General features: G+C 37.7%; 1 protein-coding gene across 2 annotated transcripts in view; it reads left to right on the top strand.

Annotated features, from left to right (window-relative positions):
* Positions 1-18895, top strand: part of LOC128530787 (fibrinogen C domain-containing protein 1-like) — a 136077-nt gene extending 117182 nt beyond the window's left edge. For both annotated transcript variants that reach the window (XM_053504914.1, XM_053504913.1), the window contains 2 exons: positions 2404-2583; positions 15790-18895. In XM_053504914.1, the coding sequence (XP_053360889.1) occupies positions 2404-2583; positions 15790-16052 (443 nt within the window). In that variant the 3' untranslated portion in view covers positions 16053-18895. The remainder of the gene's footprint in view (positions 1-2403; positions 2584-15789) is intronic.
* Positions 18896-19145: the final 250 nt, after the last annotated feature.

The raw sequence follows: 19145 nt of genomic DNA, 5'->3' as shown, positions 1-19145 counted from the left end.
GAACTTCTGACAGCGAGTACTTTGACATAGTCATGTATCAAAGGAGACAACCAGAGCAAGGCTTCAGTCATTCATGTCCATGTTGATGAAGAAGGATGAGAAACTTATCATGGTTGACAATTCACAGCTGGAGTGATAAAATACATACAATCCTTTTTATCATGCAACACTGCTTAAATAAGGTTGGAAGCAGGGGCGTAGATTTAGGGTGGACGGATATCCTCCGATCATTGAAATGAATAAAAAAAATATAATAAAATCGTGCCGTCAACATTAACCTAGACACGCAGAAAGGGATAAATCACGTTTTCTCCTTGAGTCCTCCCGCCCCCAAAACACATATGAACATTTTGATTGGCTGTGCCTTTTCCTGCTATCATGTAAGAGGCTATGGCTGCGTTCAGGTACAAGCATCCCCAAATGCAGTGGATTTTTTTTCCAGTGCAAGAAGGTGTGTTGGGTGACGTACATGTGAGGATGACGGCAGCAAAAAAAAGAAAAGTGTAAGTCACTTCAAGTTTGCTAGTGAATCCATCAAAGTTCATCAAAGTAACGACAACAGTTTACGTTAATGCTAGTGTTTTTTTTGTTTTTTTTTACCGCTTTGATGCACATTCATTATAGCAGAATAATTGTAATATTGAACAATGCTGCTGTATGCCATGTCCACCAGAACAGTCTGGACAATATTGATGTCAAACAAATATGCCAGCAGTTTACTGTATTTCTGTTAACGAGAGGTGAAGGCATTTTTTGGCTCCTTCATATAGGAGCAATAGGCATTGAGCTGTTGTGTGGTACCTAATAGTAGTTCATGTTTAGATGTAATCTACTTTTATATATACTGTAGTTTGAGATGTTTTGTTTGCACTATGGCTTAATAAAGAATAGTCTTTATTAAACTATCTTTTTGTCAGTTAATAAACATTCCTTTAACATTACACTATTCCTTAATTTAACTTAATGAATTGCATTTAGAGTGGATTAATATCAATCGAAGCATTGCTAGTATTAATGTAAAGTAATTTTGCATTTTGAAGCATATTAAAAAAACATGCATTCCGTGGACAGAGTTGGGGGGCGAGGGGTTTGGTGGGGGGGGATCGGAGTCATAGGTCCCCACCAATGTCCAGAGCAAATCCACGCCCTTAAGTGTCGGCGATTGGGAGACAGCAAACAACACTGTGTTCCGAAACTTAGCCAATGCGATGTCCTCCTTTATCCATACAGTATTTGTTAAGTACCTGAACTTCTTTGGTTACAGGACCTTAGAGGCCTCACATCCCTATTCAGGACTAAAAAGATCCACATATACTCTATATTCAGGTGCATCACCATGCAAAATCTGCAATGTAAGCTATTTGTGGCTGATCCTACAAATCCTGTTTCCTTAACAATAAAGTGAGACTGTATATCTTAAGAGTTTGCACTACATTACTTTACCAAGACAAGATCCTTGTTCTGTAGGTGAAAACCTACTTGGGAATAAACCTATTTCTGATTCTGATGCTGACTTTAAAACTACACAGGCTTGTTAGAAGGTATATTACAGGTATAAAATGACAAACCCCAATCTAGAGCTACAGTCTCGTTCCCATTACAAGCCACAGTGTACTAGAATGGCACACAACCACACATGTCTTTGCTCTTGTTATCAGGATAAAACAAATCATATTTATGTGACTACTTATTTATTTTAAGCAGTGGATGCAAAAGAGAGGCAGATGTCTTGCTTAACTGTTTTATTGCAGTTATTGCTAGCACTGCTGTGAAATCCCCACGCTACCAGTACTGACTGATTACTCGAGAAGTCGAGAATTCTAAGGCTAGAACTGGGCATTCTTATTTAAGTTGCACGACTAATATTGGACATGTATATGTAATCAATTCCGGATCACGTACTAAAGTGACTCAGATCTGATATGAAAAACATCAGATGTATGCATTCAAACGGCCCTGAAAAGAAAAATCTGTCAGATTAAGTCATTAAATTGGAGTTGAGTCACTTCAGGTTGCATGTAAATATAGCCTTGTAGAAGATGTGATGAGAACATTGATATATTGGTCCAGATGTTGGAGTGTTGAGACATAAAGGAGAGAGTAATTGATACTGTATTATAAAAATCTTGATATTTAACCTCAATAGGTAAACAAATACACCTCTACTGTTCCTTTAGAAGCTCCACCCACAAATTCATGGATGTGCATTTCGTAGGGTAATTTTTCGTTATTCCGTTCAGCTTATGAATATTTCAACATAACTTTATTAGAAGATTCATAAATGAAGCCCTCTGATTACAATTGTTCTTTATTTGTTTTCAAGAGCACACACTTACTTTGATGTTCCCTTATATGACATCTGACATGACCTCACTTTTTTATTTTTTATTTTTTTTTGTATAGGTCTAAAGCGGATTCATGCTCTGACCATTCAGGCTAATTATGAGTTGAGGATCGACTTGGAGGACTTTGAGAACAGCACTTCCTTCGCCCAGTATGGATCCTTTGGCGTGGGATTGTTCTCGGTTGACCCGGATGAGGACGGCTACCCGTTGAGCGTTGCAGACTACTCGGGAACCGCCGGTAGGTTCTCTCTTTGTCCGGAGAGCTTTAGCATTCAGCAGGTATGGTGAGGGCTCTATATCCCAGCCTGAATCTTTTAGATTCATGGGGAAGGAGGAACCCTTTTACAGATGCATTATACTGAAATGCTTTATGGAGTGTGAAATTCTGTCTATTCTAAGGACACATGCTGTACAAAAGAGCTGCTCACGATCCAGTCCTTCTCCTCTGGCGAAATAAAAGGGGCTGACCTTTGTTTGGTATGATGTAATTGTAAGGAAATAATGGCGGAAAAAAAGTGGATTTTCTTTTATTTTTCTTTAGAGTTTGAAGGACATGTCAAGCAGAAATTGACCAAAATGTAGTTTTCTTCCAAACTTTGTTTTAAGATTCTTTGAAATTGCTGTTCAGCGATCTAGCATCTTTTATTATATGATCGTTTAAATATTTCATTCCTACCATACTGTTTCACAGTTTCTAGTTGGAACCCGATTATGCTGACATTTTCAATGTATTAAAAATAAGACATGGAATTGAATCTAAGTATAGACATGCTTTACCTTCACTGTCCCCAAATTTTCATACTAACAGTAATTGGGTTTCTACTTCGACCAGTTCTGGCTTCCTCACTTCTGCCTCCAGCCTAACGCCCCGATCTGACCTTCACAGCCTCGAAAAGAGCAGTGATAATGAAGCATCACAACACATATAGTAAATGGTATTTCAACAATGCAGACAGTTCATTATTACGGGAGTCATAAATAAACACTCCATTAACATAAATCAGACAGTAAAGGCTGCTTACACTCTGCTCTAATTAACCAGGATGCCTTCAGGTTTCTGATTCAAAACATCCATAATGCAGCAATTCCAGTTCTTGTTATTTAAAAGCTATGTTTTATCAGGCTTCTTGTTGTTTCTTCTTGATTGTGTTTTCTTTTAATAAATTTATAAGTTTTTATTTGCCACAACAATCCTGCTAAGCCTATGCTGGGAATTATCATTCACTTGTTACAATCAAATTGCAGCAAACAAGCCTCATCATATTTGTCATGTTTGCTGAAACAAATTATATCGCTATTAATCATTCATCCTATTTTTGAATAATAACCAGCCGTGTATTATGAACTAACCATGTTACTGCATGAGGGATTTCTTCATCTGCCAGCCGGATATAAAGCACTTGAAAGGTTCAGTTCAGTTCAGGAAGAGCTCTGAGCAGAAAAGATACACAACTGGGAACTGTACAGTATGTGAGTAACACACTAACACACATACTGTACAGCAAGATGTTTAAATGAATGTCTCTGAAGGCTCAGTATTTTTTTTGTAGAACAGTACAGTTTCTCAAACATGATCGGTCAGAATTTAATATTATAATTCAACTGTTCTGAAATGTTATCTAAACTGTAGTTTTTCCACAACGAAATACCTTACTTGATTTTTGCTGCACATAATCTAAGTCTAATTATAAATGTAATTAATAAGTAATTGTTATTTTACACTGCTTATTAGTTTAATTGTAACGTAACAAAATAACCTTATTTGTGCACTTTTCACAACAATAATGAAGAAAAAACATTTTTTATTTTATAATTATTGGCAAACTGCTTTTCTATTAAAGAACGCTGTTATTCAGTGGCCACAAATGATCTTCTGTAACTAATCACAGCCATGTTTATATGTGTATAATATATTATTATATGTTTTGAGATGAATGATAATTATTGGATCATTTCATTACGGGCTAAAGAAATATTATCGGTCAGGACAATGGAAGATCAGCGTGGTAAGGCTCTGAGTTACTGATTGGAAGGTCATCGGTTCTAGCCCCAGCTCTGCCAGGTTGCCGCTGTTGAGCCCCTGAGCAAGGCCTTTAACCCGGTCTGCTCTAGGGGCACCATATCATGGCTAACCCTGTGCCCTGACCCCAACTTTTTGAGGGTAATATTCCCCGGTGTATGAGAAGAACAGAATTTCACTGCTCAGTAATGTGTATATGTAAAGGTATGAATTAATTTAATTAAGACCATATAAACCCTTGCATGGACGCATGTGTTCTGCATCTGAATGTATTTGAGATTGCTGTTAGGTGCTTTGGCCATCCAGGGCTCACGCAGAGAGCACATTTTTAGAGATCGCATAGATTTGATGAGACACATGAATGGATGCTGAGCAGTTTCAGATTGCCATGAGCACTCTGAAACACATCATTATAAAAACCACTATCCAGTTCAACTTTATAAAACAGTCCAGCTCCCTCAACTTTATAAAACTCTAACAGGGGTGATGGAGGTTATGCCCTCACTCCATGCACCATCGAATCATTTTGTTTGATTTCTTTTTACTGTGTCTCAGCTGACACGGCCATTGCTGCGTTTTTGATTTACCTGTGAGGCCAGTGCTCACGCTCTGGAAGATCACATGTTTATGGTGTTTATTTCAGACTACTGCTGTAGTTCTTCTTTGGTGGCATCTCTCCAGTTCTCGTGCCTGATTTGCTCAGGACGCAACATGCACCTGTGGTGTTTAGTGTTTTAGTTCACCTATGTTAATTCTATGCTGATCTTTTGCGCCGGTGATTTAAGATCAAGTGGAATTTATCATTCAGCTCACCTGGGGAAGAGCAGGTTTTGACTTCTCTTATTCGTTCTCTTAATAGAAAATTAATATAACATTAATATTTTTATGATATAAGGGGGTTTTTCATTTAAATTTAAAAATAGTATATCTTCTCTTCCTGTGGGCCGATTGTGATTAAACAAAGCCTTTATGTAACACCGAGCTCGGCCAAATACACCAATGATAACCACTGACAACATAAAAAACATTAAATAATAACATTAAAATTGGTTCAGAAGTTTTGATTTGCTGCGTGTGTGATTTGATTTGATATGTTTTATTACTCATATTACATCCCCCCCAGTTTTTTTTTTTTTTGCAAATATTATTGATGTACGGACATGCCAACTTTACAGTTTTATTATATATATATGGATAGATTGGCTATCTAGCTCACATACTTTAATATTAAAGCTGCTTCTGGTGAAATAAGTGATCCTTCTTTCTTTTCATTGACAAGATTTCATACTTTAAGTTAAAAATGATATCCATGAAAATTATTTTTGGGCATGTCTGGTGATAGTGTTCCTAATTGTATTGTAGTAACAGTTTTGAGCTAGGAAATGGGATTTGATGTATAAACATGGTCGAGTAGACATTATAGGAAATATCAGCATTCTTTGTTCCACGCTCGACCGATCAAATTAATGAACCATAACTAACAATTAAAAGGGACATAAATCACTAAATAATTTCCCCCATGTTTATTATTTTCTTATAACAGCATGCTCCATTTTTTTGATTTCTTACATATTCTTTTATATCACTATCCATCCCTCTATTCTCTGTACAGCTAGTTATCCTGTGTAGAGTAGTGGTGGGGGGCATTGAACAGGATTGATTGCAGGGAAAGAGGAAACGCACCCTGGCACATTCATTCATATATTATGGGCAATTTAAAATCAACAACAATCAACCACCTGTTTAAGCACAGCGAAGAGAGCATGCAAATTCCTTTATATTAATATTCTTACTATTTTTGTCTGTTACAGTACAAAGCCTGTGTAATTAGCAAAGGAACCTAACATCAAAACATGCGTATGTGACTTATGGCCAGTCCAAAAATATCATTCTGCAGTAGTAATTTTTTTTTTATTAATGAAAAGCAATTTAATCATTAATAATAATAAAAATTATAAAAACAGGTATTAATAACAAATCCTTTATTAAAAATAGCTGATAGGCTTATTAATTTTGCGAGCAACCCCGTGTTTTTTTTGTTGGTTTCTTGTCTCTTCTATTATGGAGTTCAAGCATTTAAATGAGCTAGTACAACTGGTTATATTTTTCAGTGCTTAAAACCTGGATGAATCCAATTACATCTATTTTCTTTCTCTAGCTTTCGAAGATTAAAACAAATGCAAACTCATCTACTTCTAAATTACTGCAACTACTACTATCTCCAAAAATCTGTGAAGATTTTTTTCCTCCCCAGACACCATTGTGCATCAAACTGTGTGTGTTTTTGCTACCTCTCAAATGAACAAAATGTGTCTGTTTTGGTGTGCAGTGGCCTTCAGTCTGGAGGGTGTCTACACCATTACTCGCTACTTTGTGCAAGTGAAACAGGTTCATAGGCTCGGAAAAAAAAGAACCCCCATGAAATGCAATTTTTCTGAAAGGCAGATTGAGGTTACGTTCAGGGTGAAAAAGTTCTGCGTCCTCGACAAGCCAAATAATAGCGTGTCCAAGAAACGGAAGTCCACTCCACAGAGTCCAGACATCACCAAAATGAGAAAGTGAAGTTTGGACAGGAGGTTTAAATTTTTTTGGGCGGTGGGGGGGTTGGACAAGAGCAGGCGGCTTAATGTATAGTGAAGTTGGTTTCCCATAATTCTCCTTGGCTTCCTGTTTAGAAGAGTATACTAAAGCATGGGTAACCGGGCATTCGTGGATATCTCATACAATGGGATCGGAAGAAGTTATTCAAAAAACCCTTTAAGATTTAACACTATTTCTGTAGATTAAACAACAAAATCGACCATTATTATGTACTTATTAAATACTTCGCTTGACAAAACCTTAAACACTTTGAAATTCACCCAGATGTAACAGTGGCCATGTGATGGTTTTAAAGCCTTTGAACAAGACTGTAAATAAAATTCCAGGAAGAGAAATGATCACTGTATATTTTCCTCTCATTTCACTGTGATGCCAACTACGCCCACTTCCTGCCAACTTCATCTAAGGTGAAATTTGTCCTTTGAATTCATAAGCTTCAGTCTTGTGAGCACACAGACACCAAGAGAATGTGGCTTAGGGCTTTAATCAGGAAACACAGAGGACTGAATGTGCTGTTTATTATTTGTAGAGCCGCTGACATGCGCTTTAGTTCTTTGTGGATTTTTCCGCCTGCCTGCCACGATTTACTTGTTAGCAATGCTGACACTTTTGTAGTAAAAGCATGCATAATCCTACTCTAATGTATTCATTGTGAGACGTTTTCATAAATGAGTGCATGAGAAATGCGTATTCAGATTTTATTCTTTCATTCAGGTGCTTCAGCGTTGAAGCGTGTTCAAAGTATCAGCACAAAGTCCTTTACGGCAATGTAGTGCGTCACCATCGAATAGGCCAGAAAAGATGATTGGGTGTACTGTATGAATAAAATGTTCTAGTATGAAATGATACACACTTAAAAAGATTTGTTTTGCTTTGAAATGCACTGCTATTGTCATAAAAGTGTTTTGTGGAGAATTCCACTCAAATTCTTCATACTTCATACTCCCAAATATGGTGTGGGAAGTTCTTGCTTTCAAAAAACAGCTTGTACTACTGTTGTTAGAACATTCCTAAACATGATGACCAACTAGACACCAGAAAACTGCTGACAGAACTGCTGGCATCGGCTCCCATGGCTCACCCATGCCCACAGGGACTAAAGGCCAGTCTGTCTGGTCTGATCCTACAAAAAACCCAAATGCAGCACAAATCGACAAAGAAAGTCAATGCTCACCATGATAGAAAGGCATCAGAACATTCAGTGCACCATAGCCTGGCACACATACTGTATGGCCTACCAGGCAAAGAACCCAATTCTACTGACCTGACCTCCAAACTCCCCAGAACCCAGTCTGTTTGAGCACCCATGGGATGTGCCAGACAAACAACCCTGATCCATGGAGGCTCCACACCACAACCCAGCCAGTGTCACGGTACTGTAAGGCCAAAGTCCTGGTGTCAGACAACACAGCACACACTCCGAGGATCTGCAGAGGCATGCCCCAAAGGGCCACAGCCGGCCTGGTGGCACAAAGGAAAACCCAAAACCCAAATCTTAATGTTAATGGTTTTAATGTTATGGCTGATTAGTGTATTACTGTAAATACCTTTAACACTGCAAAAAACAAGCTACTGTAATATAGTATCTAGTAGTAAGCTAGTAGTATCAGTGAGCTAGTATTTCTTATTATAAACAAATATAAAATCATTAAACCCATTTCTTTACTTTATTTAACTTATTCCAAATTATAATAGTTTATTAGAAATAGTCTCATTGTAAATGGTCTCTATTAGCCTTTTAAGCATTTATTGCTAGACAGAAGCAAATTGTTGTGGTGAGAGAAAATGGAAAACTCAGAATAGGTTAAAAGAGGTCTCAGGTTATGTTTATTAAATTTACATTTGGTTAATTCCATCCATCCATCCATCCATCCAACCATCCATCCATCCATCTCAGGGGCCTGGATGGGGGGGGGACCAGAATACCTGGAGGAAACCCAAGATGCATTACAAGAAAAAAATGCAAACTCCACAAGCACAGATCAGAAGCAACATTTAAACCTTCAAGCCGTAAAGGTATAAGGTGACAGTGCTAACCAATAAGGCACTGCGCTTCCCATTTAGGTGATTTGTATACGATTAATTTTACTCTATTCAAAATATTCTCATAAACATAATACCAACTGATAAGTATTTGATAGGTAAAATGGTAGTCACTTGACAACCTTATTTGGGACACAAAATTTCTCCGGGATGATAGCACACTGATAGCAATAACATTTTCCCCTTAAAGTGACCTCATATAAGAAGATACTTTCCAGTGCTTTGTTATTCAGCTCTGCCCAGCTCTGCTCAGCTGTACCTTATTTACATGGACACTGAAAAGGTGTGTTTAAAAGAGGAGTGAAACAGAGTGAAGGGTGAAGCATTATAAGACTCACATTGGGGCACCCCTAAGGTTCTTTAACGTCCACTGTTTTAATGAATGAGGATTGCAATAGATATGATCTTTCATTGGCCTTGGTTTAAGCTTATGAAGCATTAAATCTAAAAAATTAGCAACACCTTCAACATCGATGAACTCAGGTTATTTGAGGACACAGTTCAAAAAAATTGAATAGACCTCAAATGTTAATGGAAAACCTTCCCCCTCTAGCATTGACATGTATTTTCTTTCACTGATGCCATCACCTTGATCGTTCATCACCTCACTAAACACACTGATGAGTTCTTGAGGCACATGAGAGGGATTTATGGCATGTAACTCTTCTTTATGATGTGACATAACTGTATCGCTACGATCTCCTTTGCTGCAGTAAAAGAGCCAGTGTGAGCCACAGTGCTGCAGTAAAGCCTGATTTTATCAGCACAGTCTGAGAGCTGTGATTAGTTTAGAATAGATGAGGCCGAACACTTATAGCCACATTACATTCTTGAGTCTTGCAGTCCATCACGCTGCTTAAAAAGGGCACATTACATGAGTGGCTCACTCCGTTACTCTTTTTCCCCCTCCTGTATTGCACTGCTGTGTCAATTCTGTTCTACTCTTTGTAACATTCCTGGGTAGGAATTACTATAGCCTACAACCACAGCTTACTGACCTACTGTAGAATCATTTGTACCTGCATTTGTTAAACTTATGAGCTAATTAATAATATTTTAGGATCTTATGTATGACAAAAATCTACAGCCCAAATGAGACTACAGTGTCTGGGGTGATGAATTACACTCAATATAGGTTTCACTGTTTAATCAGTCTCAGTTATTTAAAGTAATTGAACTGTATGATGGGAAGTAATGAGACATAGCGATCCTGTGATTTTTAATGCTTTCCACATTATTTCTACCTTTTTCCGCCCTATAGTCACTTTAAAACTACTGGCACCCTTGCTCTTAAAAAAGCTTCCAGCTTGTCGTTATGCAGGTGTTATCTCACAGCCAGGGTTTAAAGTAGGATCTGGCAAGTGGTGGAACCCTAAAACCCAGTATAGCGGTGTAGAAGGGAAAATGACTCACCTCAAAATAACTCATGCGCTCATGGAGTTTTGAGACAAAAGTGTGTGCGATGCTCTTTTTCACTTGAGCGACGTTTGATAGTAATATAACACCATATTACATCCTGATTTGTTGAATGAGTATCTTAATGCTGCGAGCCTGAAGGTAAGCGAAGCATCAACAAGACTTCAACTCATGAAATGAAAACATTAGTATGAACCAAAGGTCATAGAGTATAGCACTCTAGAATCTTTGATATGAACTACCAATCTGATTATTTATATAAAATGAGTATATAAAAGTATTTATATATGCTTATTCAAAAGTATTCAATTTTTTTACCTTGCAGCCTGAAATAAAGACAGAAACAGTTTTTGTTTTATCCAGCTTTATTTACTGAGTGCAACTTTTAACATCTTAGTGAGATATCGCACCAACAACTCAGAAAAAATAGAAAGAAAAACAAACAAACAAAAAAAAAGTAAAGTGAAGTAAATCACCTTCTGAATGACAGCTGTGATCAGCTGTGGTCATTTTAAATAGCTCAGCATGAAAGAGCTTTCCTGGAGCATTTCAGTCCCTGGTAGTGCAACTAAAGCAAAACCACTGGGGGTGTTTTGGGGGATACAGTTGTGCACAGGACAAGTCAGAAAATGGGTAAAAAAAAAATTAAGGTTTTATTGCTGCCTAGGCAAAAACAGTAAAGTCTGTTATTAAGAAGTGCCAGGGGTAGCTCAGTGATTAAGGCATTGGACTACGGTTCGGAAGATCCCAGGTTCAAACCCCACAACCACCAAGTTGCCACTGTTGGGCCCTTAAGCAAGACCCTTAACCCTCAACTGCTCAGATGTATAATGAGATAAAAATGTAAGTCGCTCTGGATAAGAGTGTCTGCCAAATGCCTAAATGTAAGTGGATCAAAACGTCGCTTCAAACTGGGTGAAAGAACCAGGAGGAAACTGGTCAGACAGGCTACCAAATGGCCTACAGCAACTCTGAAGCAGTTGCAGGAATTTATGACTAGAAGAGTATTCATTGTGTGCATGTGACATCCATATCATAAATTCTCCACAACTGTGACTTATACGGAATGGTTGCAAGAAAAAAAAAAACACTCCTCAAGAAAGGCCACATGTCTGAGCATTGCAAAAACTCAAGTGGTCAGATGAGACTAAAATTTAATTACTTGGCCACAACACCAAACATTATGTCTGGCGGAAATCCAATGCAGCTCACTGTTTTATAACCCTCTGTTATGGGGGTGTTTCTCTGGAGCAGCAACTGGAGCACCTGTCAGGATAGAAAGAAAAATGAATGGGGCAAAATACTGTAAAATTCTCAAGGAAAATCTGCTACCATCTGCCAGGAAGTTGTCAACAGGAAGAGTGTGTTTACCTTCCAATATAACAATGACCCAAAGCACAGAGTAAAACTGACCACACAGTGGTTGAAGAAGAAAAATGTGAATGTCCTTCCATGGGCTAACCTGAGCCTTGACTTAAACTCCAATTAAAATCTGTCTAATGACTTGAAGACTGCAGTCCAAAAATGGTCACCATCAAATTTAACTCACGTTGAGCAGCAAGAGTGGGCAAATACTGCAAAGTCTAGATGTGCAAAGTTAAAAGAAGCTTGTCCCAGTATACTGAAGGCTGTAATTAAAGCAAAAGGTGGTTCAACAAAATACTGACAAAAGAGGGTGATCCTTTTAACTCAGTTATTCTCTTTGCTACCTGTTATAAATATGTTAAAAATCAGGCCGCGAAGCAACAAAATGTAAACATTTAAAGGAAGATGTTTCTTTTCTACACCCACTGTATGTATCAAAGGTGTGGAACATGGTTCTGGTCATTCGGGCCCAATTAATCCCCTGCTCACAGCAGACAATGGCAGTATTTTTGAAATTTGGACTCCTATTTGCCTCCAGTGCTATCTATGTAATATAAAACATAACAACAACAGTAAATTATCATGATTATTTCCTGAAGGTAACTTGTTTTTGCCAACTTGCAATAACTGCAAGATGTTTTGATGACTTTCACATCACTATGGAAAAATTCAGGCCTACTTTTCTTTGAGAAATTGCTTTAATTTAGCCGGAGAGCATGACTTACCCATTTCACGTCTTGCCAAGACATCTCATTGTTGTTCAGATCAGGGCATTGATTTTAATTTTGTTAGGTTCGAGCTATTCAGAGATGGAGTTGCTCTTGTGCTCCAGATTGTTGCCTTGCTGCATAACCCAATTGAGCTTGAGCTTCAGATCACGGACTGATGACCGGGTATTCTTCACCGGGAGTCTGTGGTAGAGAGGAGAATGCATGGTTTAATGAACCTTGTTTTAAAAGAAAAGCTTGTGTTTTTTCTCTTGGATAGCAGTGGCTTTAACCTTGCAACTCTCCCATGGATAGTCTTTTGGGGCAACTTTTTATTTTCTGATAGTGGAATCATAAACAATGACATGATCTTTGGTGAGCAAGTCCTGCAGGGTGTACGCTTGGGTTATTGGTGACTTCATGGAGGAGCTGTCAGTGCACGCGATGAGTTGATAATGACTTTTACTGCTTTTTTTTTTTTTTTTTTTGCTGGAGTCCAAGAGCCTCAGAGCCTTACTAGTTTTTTTTGTGAATTTGTACATTGTACATTTGTACATAGTACCACAGCATAGTGTGCTGCTTGTTTTCACATTGCTGGGAAGGTTTTACTTAGATGATATATAAATTTAGCTAGGCTGGCACTAATTAATCTTGTTTTATTATTATTATTATTATTATTATTATTATTATTATTATTATTAATAATAATAATAATAATAATAATACACCTGATTATGAATTACATTTTGTTAATTCTTTGATTAGGTGCCTAAGGGGTAATTAACCCAAAGGGTTTTTTTCTTTCTTCATTTAATATTTCAGTTGTCATTGTAGATGATCTGGCACATTTTTTATGACATTTTACATGAATCTATATATTATCTTTCTCCACATTATACATTTCTGGCAAATGTTTTACTCAAACATATGCATGGTTCCTGTGTTTTGGATTTGTAATAAACTACTTATAAATAGAATAAACAGGCGTTATTGCTGAAATTTTTCCTGGTCCTTTCTTCCATCCTTCATTTTTATGCCTCTTTCCGCGTTTGCATGACCAGTATTGGACTCACTGTTTAAATGACAAAAAAAAAAAAGTTGATATAAGCATATACAGTATAGCTGCCTAGTACAGGTATTTTGAGTTTGCATATGTGTTGTTTGGTAGGAACTCATACATTATTTGTTACACTTTTTTGCCTATAATAAGGTTGACCTTTGCATAGTACTTCTCAGACACACAAAACCCCATTTTTATTCCTCAGGGAAACTAAACATGGTCAAAGGCAGTTAACGTTCTTGTTCAGTTAACGTAATCCCTCTATCTCTCTCTCTCTCTCTCTCTCTCTCTCTCTCTCTCTTTCTATCTCTCTCTAGCTATACACTACTCACAATACGTTAGGGGTATTGTTATTTACATCAGGTACATTCCTATTTGCTTTAAATTTGAATAAAATAGGTTAGAGTTCCCTTTGATATTATTAATAATGTATGAGAAGAAACACCACTTTCAGTAGTTTAATACATATTACCCCAAAAATTTAGACAATAACAGGGATAGCCCCAATCAGCAAAAATTGACAATGTCAGTAGCGGGTGTTTCCACCATTTGCCGTTATGTCAGCTTGACAGCGACGACTCATGCTCCTCACTAGCTTCATGATGTTATTCATGATGTTGTTCTAACCCTAACCCTAACCCCAACCCTAAGCCTTGGTGTCAGTGGAGTCACCTGCAGCGCTCGTCTGGCATTCAAGCCAAAGTAATGGAGTCGGTTGTGAATGGTTTGTCTGGAAACCCTAGTACCCCTCGCATCTCGTAAACCGGCCTGCATCTGTGTGGCAGTTGCATAATGATGTCTGAGTGCATAGGTCCTCAGGTACTGGTCATTGTTGCGAGTTGTCTGCCACGTGTGGGGCTCCACTCCTGGGTCTGTCATGAACTCTGCCAGTAGTTCTGTGTCTTGATGCAAGTCTGCTGATGACACTTTGAGACACAACAAGTTCACGAGCAACATCTGACTGCCTGCCACCGACCTGAAGGCGCGCCATGGCCAGGTGGCGCTGCTCGTCCGTTAAGTGACGTCATGTGTTCATGGCTGTTTAAATGATAAACTTGGAATGACGTACTGACAATACCAGCTTTTTATACCCACAGAATGTTGAAATTGATGCCACATTGAAAAAGGTTGTCTTTAGGGATTGGCCACAATATAAGGCACATCAGTACACAATGAGACACTACATGGAAAACACAAAGTGAGGTGTGTCTATCACCTAAATACAATTCCTAAAAATGTCTAAAGTGAAACAAACACCATATGTATGACATCCACTACAGTAAGTCTCTCACAATATCCCTAACTTATACAGTAGGACCATACAGTATATATACACATATACAGTGGGACCTTGGATAACGAGCATAATTCGTCCCGGAAGTGGGCTCATATTCCAAAATAAATCAAAGCAAATTTTCCCTTAAGAAATAATGGAAATTCAAATTAATAAACTATAAACTTTCAGACTTGTGAATTTTTACAGTATGAACTGTGCCTAAGTTCTTTGCATTTTAACACCAGAGTATAAATATGCCACAGCACCATTGTCTTTATTTTATAACAAGAATGTCAGGTGAGCCAACTGACCCATGAATTTAAAAAGATTTCGGTATTTTGAACTCTTTGATTTTAAGAGACACTCTTTGGAAACCCTACTCATTCCTGCATCTCATATTTATAACTTTTATTCCAATGCTCAAGTTTGAAGATACCAGTTGTAGTCTACATGGTCATGCAGTTGGTTAGATCAGGAGAACATTTGTAAAAAGTTTGCTCACTGACGCATATTAAATGACTGTTTTGAAGAGATGATCAAACTCCGGTGAGTGTTGGAAAGGGTTTAATTAGACCAGGTGGATGCTGGGAAGCAGCAGTGTATTGAGTAGTCTGACTGCCTAAGGAAAGAAGCTGTTGCCGAGGTGGTCATTCACTTCTGTTTCATTAGATCCAATTCAGATTTATTGTGGCTAGTAAAGTACTGTACAGTATCCTACGAAACGCCATCTCATTAAACACAGTACAATGCAGCATTGTAAAGACCTATTGGGGATGAGAATGTGTAGACAAAAAAGTCTGACAAACAGTGCAAGTTGATATATATGACAAAACAAGACAGTGGCGGAATAGTATGGGGTTATATAATTCCTCTATTATAGCAAGGTGGCAATAATTCTAAAATTGACTCAGGATGAGTGTTTCACACAGTGAACCTGCCTCTCTCTGTTGTTTTAGGTGACTCATTGCTTAAACATAATGGCATGAAGTTCACCACGAAGGATAAGGACAACGATCACTCGGAAAACAACTGTGCCTCCTTCTACCACGGAGCCTGGTGGTACCGCAACTGCCACATGTCCAACCTGAACGGGCAGTACCTCCGCGGCCAGCACTCGTCCTACGCCGATGGCATCGAGTGGTACTCCTGGACTGGTTTGCAGTACTCCCTAAAATTCACAGAGATGAAAATCAGGCCTACGTGCGAGCAAAACGAATGAGCGGAGCACGAGCATGTAGGTGTGAAAGACACTATGTAAAGAAATGTACAAGGACTGTATGGCGACGTATTCTTCTCCTGTTCTGTGTGGTTCTGTTTCCAAATCCTTTTTCCATCCTCCACCATTCCAGTCGTAGTGTAGTGGTAGTGATAAAGCAGACTCTAGCTGGTTGCTTTTCTGAATATTATAAAACCATGAAGTCTGTTATGTCTTACGGTTATTGTTGAAATGTCTAAAAAAAAAAAAAAAAACACAACTTCCTGTGTAATTTAGTAAGGATTTGTTTGGAGTTTTTTTTTTAAAAAGCCAACAATTATCCTTATTTTCAGAAACTTTAAGGCTGTATTATGTACAGATGTTGTTTTTATTGGTTTATTCTGTCATCAAGCTTTGTTAAGTCTTGAAAGCTAAGTATTTCAGCCACTTGAGCCTGAAGGAAAGCAGAGAGAGAGAGAGAGAGAGAGAGAAAGAGAGAGAGAATGCTCAATTTCTTTTCCAGCACTTCAATGGCACCACGCAGCAAAATGCACAATTACCGAGAGGCTATTATACATGGTACAGAGATACCGAATCCCAGTTCGGAGAGAGCTTGTCATATCATGTTGTTCAGTAATTAATCACAATGAGCCAGAGGGACAAGGAGTGAGAGGAATTATTACATTAATGGAAACCTTATTATAATAACATGCTCACTTCTGATTGCAAGTGCACTCCATATACATGGAGTACTATGGAGTAGATTACAACAATTAGTAATTGCTGGTGATCATGTGCAGTTTAGTAAAGGAATGTTAACTTAACTACAGCTCATCTCATTATACACCGATCAACCATAACATTGACATAACAAAACATTAACACAGTAACGCTGATTATTAATTATATACCAGTAAACTGGTGACAGGATCATGGGCGCTCAAGGCTCATCCGTCCCCATGTGGACAAAAGGCTAGCCTCTCTAGTTAGATCGCACCAAAAAAAAGCCAATTCAGCACAAATTGAAGGATGGTCGCAATAGAAACTTAGTGTACCACAGCCTGCCTTGCACAAGGTCCAGCAGGCAAAGAGGCCAAGACTGCCAACCTGGCCTCTAAACTCCACAGATTCCAATCTGATCAAGCACACATAGGATGCAGCAGACGAAACAATCAATTCATAGAGATTCTGCCCTCGAACATATAGCACAAAAAGGATCTGAGCCCGAAAGGCCACAGCAGTCCTATACAATACAGGGCATAATTTTTTTCCATTCTGGTGTTATGAATGATTGGAGTTTATGCATTACATTTACTAGTTCACTTTAAAGAAATTAGATTTGTTTGTGATTTAGAGCTGAAACCTACTCTAAGCATTAAATGACCAAAAGTTTTCGGATACCTGGACATTAAATCCACGTGTTGGACTTCAACAAACTGCTGCTATTTTCGAATGCTGTAGCATTACAATTTCCCTTCACTGGAATTCAAGAGCTTGAACCTGTTCCAACTCCTGTCCACAAAGCAAGCTCAATGAAAACACGGTTGGAGTTTAAAGTAGAAGAACTCAAATGTCCTGCACAGAACCCTGACCACAACTCCACTGAAAGCTTTTGGAATGAACTGGAAAGCTAACTGCACCTCCTCACCTGATATCACTTGTGCCTGACATCACTTATGCTCTTATGGACGAATGAGCACAGCTAAAGTACTGTGCAGAAGTCCTGAGGCAGCTCTCATTTCTTCATATTTTGCTCACAAAGAGCCAGCCTTTCTTGTATTTTTAATGGGGTCTTGAGAAATAGTTCTTTAGGACTTTTTAGGCTCTTATTTTCACCACGGTTTTGGCTCTCATTTTCAGTCCATTCCCTTTACCTGAGCAGTTTTCTTTTTTTTTTTTTTTGTTAAGATGCACTGTGAATTATGAATTATTAAAGTATAAAAAGTAGATAGCATAAAGGATAACAAACTGTATATAACTGTAGGCGGTGAGAAACAGGTGCAGATGATGATGGATGATCAAGGCGGAGATTAGACGAGAGGGGAAACAAGGTTGCTGCTGAGGTTGTAAATAACCAATTTTATCTGTTGTATCTTTACTTTGTTGTAACTTCGCGGCCTGTCACATTAAATTGTCACATTTCTTCCCATTTGTGTTTTTTAATCTACATAATTTAATTGAATTTAATTTAATAGGAAAAAATGAGAGTTGATTCAAGACTTTTGCATGGTACTATTAGTTATAAAGGCAAATATGGACCAAATCTGACATTGGCTGTTCAACTAGCATATGGGTGTGATGGTCAGGTGTTCATAATTTTGGCCATATAGTATAGCAATCAGTATTACAATATAACGTGCTGCTGCTTATACAAAATAAATGGAATATTACAGATATAATGGGTTTTAATGCAGGTGCATGATCTGTGTCTGATATAGATTTTATCCATTTATCTATTTATTTATTAAATTTATTCTATTTTATTCATATAAAATTATAAAACTACTGTATTGTCAGAAACAGAAATAGAATCATGAGCATTCCCAGCCATGTGGTGTAAATAAATCTCACAGTTCCTCAACCTCAGTGATATCACTCCAGTTCATAACTAGCCTCAACTATGGACAGGGTTTATTATTATTTTTTTGTTTGATTGTTTGTTTGTTTATTTTTCACACAGTTGTGCAGTTAGTATGCATAGCTGCAATATGTTCTAAAATCGAAACATGCTATACAATAGCATAGTTTTAATAACAACAGTTATTAAGGGATTTAAAAAAACAGGGTCGTTCTTTGTTTTGCAAAGCCTTAAACCTGACCATTTGCATGAAAGAAAATATGTAAAAAAAAAAAAATCTAATAATAGTTTGCGACATATTACTATATATTTGTAACATTGTTCATTTCTATCCATCAAACAATACCATACAATATAAAAAAAAACTATTTATTAATAATACAAAATTATTAATATAATGTTGCAGATATTCATCTTCCAGTCATATACAGTAAATGCTAAACATCGTTTCTCGTTTTTCGATGTTCAATTTGTTATTCATTTGTAAAATCTATGACACTAAATTCATATGTACCCACTCTCAGTCCAAATAAACACTT

The sequence above is a fragment of the Clarias gariepinus genome, chromosome 9 (genome assembly GCF_024256425.1).
Source record: "Clarias gariepinus isolate MV-2021 ecotype Netherlands chromosome 9, CGAR_prim_01v2, whole genome shotgun sequence".
Taxonomy (NCBI): Eukaryota; Metazoa; Chordata; class Actinopteri; order Siluriformes; family Clariidae; genus Clarias; species Clarias gariepinus.
This window is presented reverse-complemented; position numbering and strand designations above follow the sequence as displayed.